At 42.3% G+C, this 10,812-nt stretch overlaps 1 protein-coding gene across 7 annotated transcripts in view; it reads left to right on the forward strand.

Annotated features, from left to right (window-relative positions):
- tenm3 (teneurin transmembrane protein 3) overlaps window positions 1–9,449 on the forward strand; it is a 454,093-nt gene extending 444,644 nt beyond the window's left edge. For all 7 annotated transcript variants that reach the window (XM_084378327.1, XM_084378328.1, XM_084378329.1 and 4 more), the window contains one exon: window positions 6,933–9,449. In XM_084378327.1, coding sequence (XP_084234453.1) covers window positions 6,933–7,688 — 756 coding nt within the window. In that variant the 3' untranslated portion in view covers window positions 7,689–9,449. The remainder of the gene's footprint in view (window positions 1–6,932) is intronic.
- Window positions 9,450–10,812: the final 1,363 nt, after the last annotated feature.

Below are 10,812 nucleotides of genomic sequence, written 5' to 3' on the forward strand. Positions count from 1 at the left end.
ATGCTCAAATGCCACACAATCGTCATAAAAACGTCTCGTAAAAATGCTAAAAATGTCCGCGTCTGCCGCCCTTCTCTCCTCTCGGTCTTCCTCTCCGTCTTTCTCCTCTCTGTGTGCTTTTTGTCTCTCCGCGGGCAGAGAAACGAGTTACCGTAATAACCCATATATCAGTGAAAAGGCCAGAGTTTCAGCTTTCAGGAACCGTTGAAATTTTTTCGATAGCACAAACAGTCAAGGAGTTACGGTAATGAGAACAACGTCCGTAAAATTCCGTTGGCTCGCCTATATTCGCTCGGCCATAACTCGCGATACCTATAGCCTACCGTAATGAGGTTTATATGGGTGCAAAGGCCAGAGTCTCAGCTTTCAGGAACAGTTCAAATGTTTTCAATTGCACAAACGGTCTAGGAATTACGGCAATGAGAGCAACGCATGTAAAATCCTATCGGCGACGATATCGCCGGTGTTAAAGGGTTAAAGGGACTTGGGGCAGTATCAAGAAATAAGACTCAATAGTGACACGACGGCCGTTGCGGCCGTTAGGGTAACTGCAGCCATCAGACAAGCCGGTGCGGGAGCACGCATGAACTCTTCACAGCAGTGCAGCTGATGCCTTATCCCCTACACACACGAAGCAGCCGGGAAGCCAGCTCGCTGTGTGTAGTGACACACAAGCGTGGCGATTTACTGTTACAGTTGATGCAGTCTGAAAGGCACAGGCAAAAGCAAAGACGGCATATTGGGGGACAGAAATATTGTCTCTGATACGGGATTGCTGTGTGTGAGCGGCTAATGTTGCTACACAGACACAAACAAACCGTTAGCCTGTGGCTACAGCCAGCTGCTAACGTCACCTCCCAGATAACAGGTTGGGCTTTCGGTCCCATATATAAAGACATATTTCTAACTATTCGGTTTCAGACTAAAGGACCGTGGAAAATACGCAGTCTGTAACTATTCAGTGTTACACGGCGGTGGACTAAGTTACATGTTTGCAGCTAATGCTACTTTGCACGTTAGGTCACTCCGAGTCCTTGTTGATCTCATATGATTTTCAAAACAAGCTCTTAACATGACCTGTAATGTTTTCTTACCTGGTTACTAGGAAATGAGCCATGAGCATCTGTTTTCAGTCCCAATTCAAGTTGAAGCTGCCTCCATTAGTTGAACGCGTATCCGATGTTTATTCGGGTGCCAGCCCAGCTTTGCTCGTAATTTCGTTTCGACTCACGACATGCCACTGATAAAATCTTCGTTTTCTTCTTAGTGGACTTTGTGTGGTGGTGGGTCGTTTGCTGGCCGTAGCAGAATCCATTACCACCCAAACACTATTTTGCGTCCACCGCGCTTGTCTTCTTCGCGTATCCAAGTTGAAAGCCGTCGAGGATGCGCATTCAGTGTCATCTTACGTCATGTCCGCAGGACTGCGTGGGAAATTCGGACACCAAATAGCAGTACATTATGCAGCACACAGCCTGTTCAAGACAATGGAGAGATGCGTGGATGGGCTCATTCTTTTTGGTTTTGAACGCTTTATTTATTCACAAATCCTGCCCCAAGTTCCTTTAATTTAAACTAAATTAGAGATTTTGGGGGATAGTTTAGAATGTACAGTATGATGTATGTATGTTTAGGCTATATGATTTGGACTATGATTCCATCGTATTTCATTTTATCTTAAACATTTTACAATAAGATTATTCTTTAAGATTCTGTCTCTGCTCTTCTATTATGTAGCTACGAGGTTAGAGCAGAGCAGGTGTAACATGTATTGTATCTCCCTGAGGTCACCAGTGGGGGGGTGAGGTGCCGCTCCTCTCACAACCTCAGCATAGTTCCGTCCAGTAGGCTGGGGTGCCTGTAGAGCTGGCTGTTTGGCGCTCTCTCTCGCTCTCTTTCTCGCCCCTCTGTGAGCGACAGAGCGGAGCCGCAGTGGACAGAGAGGCGGCTTTAGGCTCAACACACACACAACACCGCGTACGGTAGATAACCGTGGCGTTTTTATACCGCCGTTTTTTTACATCCCTATGCACAAGAGGAATTTATTTATTTATTTAAAAAACACACAAGATGTTTCAGTTCTCAGTGCTTTTGTAGCTTCTAAGAACATCTCTTTAGTTTCCCTCCTGTGTCCTTGTTTGTACTTCTGCTTTATTTTACTTTTTCATCATGTTTGCTTTCAGCTGTTTCAGATTTTAGTTACTGCTGGTGAAAAATCCAAGATTTCCTGATTTTGCTGCTTTCTAATAAAAGCTTTTGATTCAATAGGGGTGATGATTAGCTGAGCACCCTTGTGATGAAGTGAATTGACACGCACAACTGACTCAAAAACCATTGCAGGACAACTACACCCTCTCCAAATTACCCAGATCCCATTCTGATCGAGCAATCCTGGGGAGATCTCCAGCAGGGCCTCCATCAGGTCTGGGTCGAGCCTTGAGCTTGTTGTCGTGCTGGGTAAACCACTGCCACAAGGAAGTGCACTTGGTCTGCAGCAGGGTTAGGTTGGGTGGTGCATGTCAATCTACCATCCACATGAATACCAGGATCCAAGGTTTCCCAGCAGAACATTGTATGAGATGATCAGTGTTATTAACTTTAGCTGTCAATCCTTTTTTATTATTATTATTTAAAGTTTTTTAATAGCTTTTCATAATTACAAACAGACATACGAACAAATAAAACAAACAGAATGGAGGTAAAAAAAAAAAAAAGAAAGAAAAGAAAAGGGGGCATACAGGCAGGTAGATAAGCGACTTAACAAACAACATTAGGATATGAAGGGCAGTCCATTATTCAAGGTGTAAGGAGTGTAAGGCCTTGATGTAAAACATAAATACAATACCAAGAATATCTTTACATGGTCTAGTTGTTCTCTCTTGACATATGTCTACCAAAACTGTCCCACTGTTCGTAAGTCATGTCATTTTGACTGTTCAATCTCCCCAACATTTTCTCACATGCAACAGTTTCAGTCATCTGAGTTCTCCACATATTCAAGGTGGGGGCTTGAGGTTCCTTCCAACACCTGAGTATTGTCCGAGCGCAAGTCATTAGGCCAGTTTTTAATATTCTAAAAATATATTTGTTTAAGTGAGGCACCATAGTTCATCTTGGTGATCTGGGAAGTTCACAATTCAACCATTTGCTCATATAATCTATAACTTTTTCCCACAAGGGGAGGACTTTAGAACATTCCCATAATGCATGGACAACAGGCCACTTTTTCCCCCACACTTCCAGCATAGATCATTGTTAAGTAAACCCATTCTGTTAAAGGGGAACTACCGTTTTTTTACAACCTGGACCTTATTTCTAGCATAAAATACGATGCTTTACTCACCCAGATAACTTTGGTGTCATTTGGAGTTGTTCGGACGAAATTAGATCCAGTGGAGCGCCGCGTATATCCATATAATGCGAGTGATCTGGGCACCGAAGCGCAGCCTCTATGAGCATTATCTGCCACGAAACTAGTTCATTTCACCAATATTTTGTTATGATACGCTAGTGCTATTCCCCTCTGAGTCCGGGCTTGTCTGTTGTCAACATCCGGGGTCTGTAGGTTGACCTACTACCTCTGTCCTGGAAGATGTCATCTCTGAGCTGCGCGCACGCGCCCCCGCAACAGCCAGCTTGTTTACCTGTAGCTGCTACTGCTAGTTTGACTCCGGATGTTGATAACAGACGAGCCCGGACTCAGAGGGGAATAGCACTAGCGTATCATGACAAAATATTGGTGAAATGAACTAGTTTCGTGGCAGATAATGCGTTATGTAGAGGCTGTGTTTCAGTGCCCCATCACTCGCATTATATGGATATAGCGGCGCTACACTGGATCTAATTTTGTCTGAACGACTCCAAATGACATCAAAGTTATCTGGGTGAGTAAATGATCATATTTTATGCTAGAAATAAGTTCCAGGTTGTAAAAAACGGTAGTTCCCCTTTAAGTCTTGATGGAGTAAAATAATATCTGTGAATTATTTTATATTGAATGAATTTACCTCTGGCTTCTTATGTATTTTTCAGTGTTGGAAAGAATCCCCTCCCATTTTTTTTCATCCAGCGTACAAGACAAATCCTTCTCCCATATCAGCCTAAGACTACTACCATTTGTCCAAGGACACATCTCATACCACTTTGATGCCTTATGATGCATTTTAGGTAGTTGTAACATTCCACAGGGCCTCTATCCTGACCAGTGGGAATAACCTCTTTAATACAGTGTCTAATTTGTAAATATTTCCAAAAGTGGCCTCTGCCCTCTAAATTGAATTTTTCCTTAAATCTTGTATATGGAAGAAGACTGCCACTTTCAAATAAATCATTATTCTGATATCTTTTCTTAGCCACTGAGCCCAATAGATAGACTATCTTTATTTTCGGATTATGCCATATGGATGCATACTTTTGAGTGTACTGAGAAATTTTACATCTCTTATGCACCTCTTGCCAAACCACTTTCGTATGTTCTAGAATAGGGTTGATCACTTTTTCTCATTTTTAACTGTTTGTGCAAGAGCCTCAATAGGTTTAAAGGGGGAGGTGAGTTCCCGCTCAATCAGGACCCAGTCCAGATGTCACACCTCTGCCTCAGGTATGGGTAGTGTAAAGCCTCTGACCCGGGTTGACATTTAATAGATGACAAGACACACTGAAGTTTTCCAAAATTTTATTCACCCAAGTGGTTAAAAGTGAGCAATCCCTATCGTTAAATAATTGTTGCGCAAACATCATAACAGCATGACTTTAAATACACACAATATAACATAAAGTTCTCTTAATGTCTTGTGTAGTGTCTTGAGTACTTCCTTAACAAAAGTAAAAGTAAAGATGGTGGCATCCATTCAATCAGCCACAACCAGTCTCAGGTGTGTCACTTTACCCCTGTGTGGTGACTGAGAAACAGGTGGATTGAATTAAGGACATCTGCGACCTTGATGTTGCTCATGTACTCCTCACAAGTGTGCACCTTCGTCAGGAGTATTAGGTCAGAAAAGGCTGTCCTTTTAGTGACAGTGCAGGCTCACACTGTCACACCAGACCAACACTGGTGCTGTCAATCCTTTTTAATGTTGTATGCATTCTTTGTTTTTGTTTTGTTTTTCACGCCGTTATTGCTTTAGTTCAGCACTCTTCTGCAATTGCTTCCTTTCGAGTTAATTCTGGTTTATTTCACACATCTACACTGCCCAGCCCAAAAAAATGGTGACACACTCGGACTTGGACTTGGACCGCCTTTAGCTTTGATTATGACACGCATTTGCTGTGGTGTCGTTTTGACAAGCTCATGCAATGTCACAACATTTATTTCCGTCCAAAGTTGCATTAATTTTCACCAAGATCTTCATCAAGGTGATGATGGGAGAGTCAGTCCGCTGCGTAAAGTCTTCTCCAGCACATCCCAAAGATTCTCAATGGGGTTACGGTCTGGACTCTGGTGGCCAATCCATATGTGAATATTATGTCTCATGCTCCCTGGACTACTCTTTCACAAATTGAGCCAAATGAATCACGGCATTGTCATCTTGGAATATGCCCGTGTCATCAAGGAAATCCATGATGAAAAAACCTGGTCATTCAGTATATTCAGGTAGTCAGCTGACCTTGTTTTTTGGGCGCATATTGTTGCTGAACCTAGACCTGACCAACTGAAGCACCCCCAGATCATAACACTGCCACAACAGGCTTGTCACACTGGAACAGGGTAAATCTCATCAGACCACATGACCTTTTTCCATCGCTCCGGAGTCCAATCTTTATGCTCCCCAGCAAATGGAAGGCTTTTTCCGTTTAGCCACACTGATAAGAGGTATTTAAGGCTACACAGCTGTTTAGTCCCAATCCCTTGAGTACTCTTCACATTGTGAGTGTAGAGATGCTCTTTCACTTTCTTTATTTAATATGGCTGTGAGTTTTACTGTTGATTTTTTATGATTTGATTTCACCAAACATTTAAGTGATGTCCGATCACGATCATTCAAGATTTTTTTCCGAACACATATTAACATATACAATAACAATATAACAATAACATATATCCCAACAGTGGAACCGGCATTAAATTAGAGAGAAAAAGCTTTAAAAGATCAACTATATGTTCTGAATACAATTCTAGAAGTCCCTAAAATTCATTAGCTACAGTTAAAGCTGCTGCAAGCATCGTCATTGTTTCAGCTAACTTCCTGTCTGTTTTGCAAGAAGCAATCCCCTCCCTCCTCTCTACATCACCACACTTGCATAGCTCCTTTTTAATTTGTTTTTTCGATGTAGCTCTCTTGGCCTCTTTTAAGCGTTTTTTATTGATTGGCCTGTTGGTAGTATAAGCCATCACCAGGAGTGCTGGAATTGGTAGTTTTTCCTGTTCTGCCACTGTGGCTAAACAGGAGGATTTAACAGGATTTAATTTTAATAAGAAAATAAAGCTTACAGCAGCTTTAATTCAGCATTAAAAAGGTAACGGTACATTCAAATACAATATACCTGTTGGTATATTGTATTTGAAAATACAAAATGCCTTATTCTGTTATGATAGTTTATGATAAACTAGCTACTAGTTTACTAGTAGCTAGCAACATTTTGCTAGCTACTAGTTTTTTGAGGGCAGTGATTTTCAACCCCCAGGCCATAGATGAAAAGACATCATTTTGACAACTGTAGTTCTGTGGCTTTTTTCCTGCTCTCTTGCAGTGAAAGTAACACAAAGTATTCTCCTGTAAATTCAGTCTTAATGCAAAAAAAAATCTGAGATATGGGGTTCAAGACAGACAAAGTGACAAAAAAAATATTTCTTTTCAATATTGTCTATATTATCATGAAATGTTGTTTTGGTAAGGTGTTATTGTACTGTACATATTGCATTGTAATGGTTCTTTAGTTTCAATCAGCACATAAAGTCAAATATTGCTTCTTCTTTCTCTTGTCTACAGTCTATCTCAGGTGTCCAGCAGGAGGTGACTCATCAGTCTCGGGCCTTCCTGTCCTTTGAGCGAATGCCAGAAATCCAGCTCAAACGGCGGCATTCAGACCATGCCAGACATTGGCTGTGGTTTGCCACTGTCAAGTCTCTGATTGGTAAGGGAGTGATGCTTGCTGTGATCCAAGGCCGTGTGGTGACCAATGCTCTCAACATTGCAAATGAGGACTGCATCAAAGTGGCTGCAGTCTTAAACAATGCCTTTTATCTTGAGGACTTGCATTATACAGTCGAGGGACGAGACACACACTATTTCATCAAAACCAGTCTGCCTGAGAATGACCTTAGTGCACTGCGGCTAACCTCAGGCAGGAAATCACTGGAAAACGGTGTGAATGTCACAGTTTCCCAGTCTACCACGGTGATGAATGGGCGAACACGCCGCTTCGCTGACATGGAGCTGCAATATGGGGCTCTGGCACTCCACGTACGTTACGGGACAACACTGGATGAGGAGAAAGCACGGATCCTGGAGCACGCAAGGCAGAGGGCACTCTCGAGTGCCTGGGCCCGTGAGCAGCAGCGGGTGAGAGACGGGGAGGAAGGAGTTCGGCTGTGGACGGAGGGGGAAAAAAGGCAGCTGCTGAGCAGCGGGAAGGTTTTGGGTTATGATGGCTACTACGTCTTGTCCATAGAGCAGTACCCCGAGCTAGCTGACAGTGCTAACAACATTCAGTTCCTACGCCAGAGTGAGATAGGGAGGAGGTAACACGGCATCAGCGTGTAATTTCTACTGTCTGTCAAAGACTAACAAAAAGTTCAGTTTTAACACAAAATGGATGTCAAACTTTATTGTCTTGAGACTCAATACTAGCTACTGAAGACACCCCATGTTTGCAAACTTTTTTTATTTTAAGGATGGTTAAGTAGGATTTATAGACTGATTTGATCAATAATGTAACAATCACTTCAACGCAACTAACCCAAAACATTATAAACGTACAGTTGTGATGGTTTAAAACAGTCAACAGAGCCTGCAAAAAGGTTCTCTCTTTTTTTACTTTCTTTCTTTCTTTCTTTGGCCCTATCATCTGCGTTCAAACAGCCCGCACGCATGCCCCTCCCCTGCTCTCTGGTAGCAGGATAGACCTGAGTGCTATAATTTGTGCTGTCTGGCTGTGAAACAGTGTAATGAAGAGACTTGTTCAAATAGCCAACTGAGCATTTCAGCAGTCCTCACAACTAGATGAGCCCACAAGCATTTAGACAGTTGTAAACTGTCAGAGCGGTCATTATAACAAATGTTTGAGGATCCCAAACAGATGTTGCAGGTATTATATCTGTCTGGGTCCAGACGTGACCTGACGCTCTGGGTTATAGACCTCTATGAGCCATGTCTATACAATCTATTGTTTCCATGGCTGAAGCCATTGAATGGAACTGTTGTTGAACTGTTGCGGACTCTCTCTAAGAGAGACAGGCACAAAAAAGGACTACAATTTGTATGAAGGGAAAAAAAAGACTTTCAAACTTTCACACAGATTTTCTGTTGGAATTTTTTGTTCTGTTTTTATATATCCAGTTACATTTGCCTCAGACATGAAGGGGATAGAAAAAAAATAACAAAAAAAAACTGTTTACATACTATTACCTATACCACTATTACTACTATTACAACACCACCACTGGAATGGACCATGATCTGGACTAAACAAAACCAGAAACTTTGAGTTTTGTTTGGTTTCTTTATTACTGAGATCTATGATCTTTTTGGAGAGTTCTAAAACCACTCCTTCAAGTCCCCTGTGCTTTTACAAGGTCTATAAAATCATATAGTTCCAGACTTCAATCAACAGCTGTCTTTGAGGTAGCAGGATGGACACACTGCCAGGGCTGTTTATGATTCTATGTGGATATATTCTTTGTGGACAGAGTGGGCTCACCGATCCTGTAAAACACTGGTCCCCTGTCAGCCCAGGTCCCCTTCACTTCTGCATAATGTGACTCATAATGCATAGACCTTGTGCTTTTATTGGTCAAAGGTAGTAGTATTGCTTGCAATAGAAACATGTTGTCATGGCTTTGGGGGGGCTTTGCTCTGAGTAGTAACTTATTGTTGCTTCTCTCCTCATTTTTGCTCGTTTCTTCTTCAAGGGACAGTGCATTGCCATCAGTGACTTTAATGAGTAACAGTAATTGATCAAAAATCGATGTGGATGTTTTCTCATTGATTGTGGGTCCCTGTACTCGTTTAGAGGAGTTTTCTTTGTGTGTATGTGTGTTTACAAGGGTGGGAAGCCAACTTTAATCATTTCAAAGGAAAGAACAGGAACTTCACGCAGAGAGTTAACATCATATGCCACCAACCTTCCTTCATAGACAATTGAGACGAGTTGACAATGTTTTATGGGTTTATCTTTTTTATTTTGAAGGTTGAAAAATGCCACTTATCCGTTCATCAAAATTAGTCTCAGAGAAAGTAATTTATGTACAGTGTTTCTACGGTAAAGAATAAAAATCCTTGAAACTATTGCTGATTTTTTACTGTGTCCATTTTTTCTGTCCAAAATCAAACAGTATGAAAAGCTGATGGCACCAATTATGTGTGATGAATAACACAATGTCCTACAATGCCCTAATTGCATAGCAGCTTTGTGATATTGTCAATGAGTTTAGATACTTATTGTGTGGTTTAAAACACAACAACATGATTTCATTCATAACCAACTGAATAGGTCAATTGCTAGGAACTCCCAAAAAAACATACTGTACATCACCATTCCCAAAACAACAGGGTGGGGCCAGTGAAGAGGAAAGTCGGGCCGATGTGAGTGAAAGCATTTGACTGGCCCAATAATTCAGCGGCCCACCGGGACACTGACTGCCAGATGGCCAGTACACCACTGCCAATAGGTGCTTAATTGGATTTAGGTCAGGGGAACAAGGGAGCCAGTCAATGGCATCAATGCCTTTGTCATCCAGGAACTGCCTACACACTCTGGCCACATGGCCAGGAATTGTCCTGCACCAGGAGGAACCCAGGGCCCACTGCACCAGCACAAGGTCTGACAATCTCTCAGAGGATTTCATCCTGGAATCTAACAGCAGTCAGGGTACCGTTGGCTATGACATGGAGGTCTATGCGACCCTCAAAGGATATTCCATTCACCACGGTGTCTCCAGACTCTTTCATGTCTGTCACATGTGCTCAGTGTGATCCTGCTCTCATCTGTGAAGAGATCAGGCACCAATGGCGGACCTTCCAATTCCGAGTATTCTCTCACAAATGCCGATCAAGCTCCACAGTGCTGTGAGCACAGGTCCCACAGTAGCCACAACAGTAATAACAGATTTACTATTTGAGATATGAATATTAATAATACTAAAAGTATAATAATTATAATAATAATACCAATATTAGTAGTAGGACTTAAGCAGGACCACAGCTGCAGGGCCGCCATCCATGGGAACCTGCGAGAACAGAGAGCACAGAGACTCCGAAGAAGCCAGTCTGTAACATGTATTAATGAGACATGATTATGTACAGACAGAGAGAAAGCGAGAGGAGCTCAGTGCATCATGGGAAACCCCCCAGCAGTCTAAACCTATGGCAGCACAGCTAAGAGCCTGCGCAGGCCCTACCTAAAGGCATTATCAAAAAGGAAAGTGTAGACAGTTGTGTTGTTATACTATTTGACCACACTGTGTCACCGTACCTGCCGAGAGTCTCGCAAGGGTTAACAACGGAAGTTGTGTTATAAGTTGTTGTACACAAAGGTTGCTGCAACCATGTCTCCCGGTGGACTTAACGTTCCTGTAAATAAACACTGTTCATTTCATACGACTCCTAGTCATTAAACAACATGGCGTCAGAAGTGGGATGTCGCTCAGCG

The sequence above is a fragment of the Pagrus pagrus genome (genome assembly GCF_965226575.1).
Source record: "Pagrus pagrus genome assembly, chromosome: 2".
NCBI classification, from domain to species: domain Eukaryota; kingdom Metazoa; phylum Chordata; class Actinopteri; order Spariformes; family Sparidae; genus Pagrus; species Pagrus pagrus.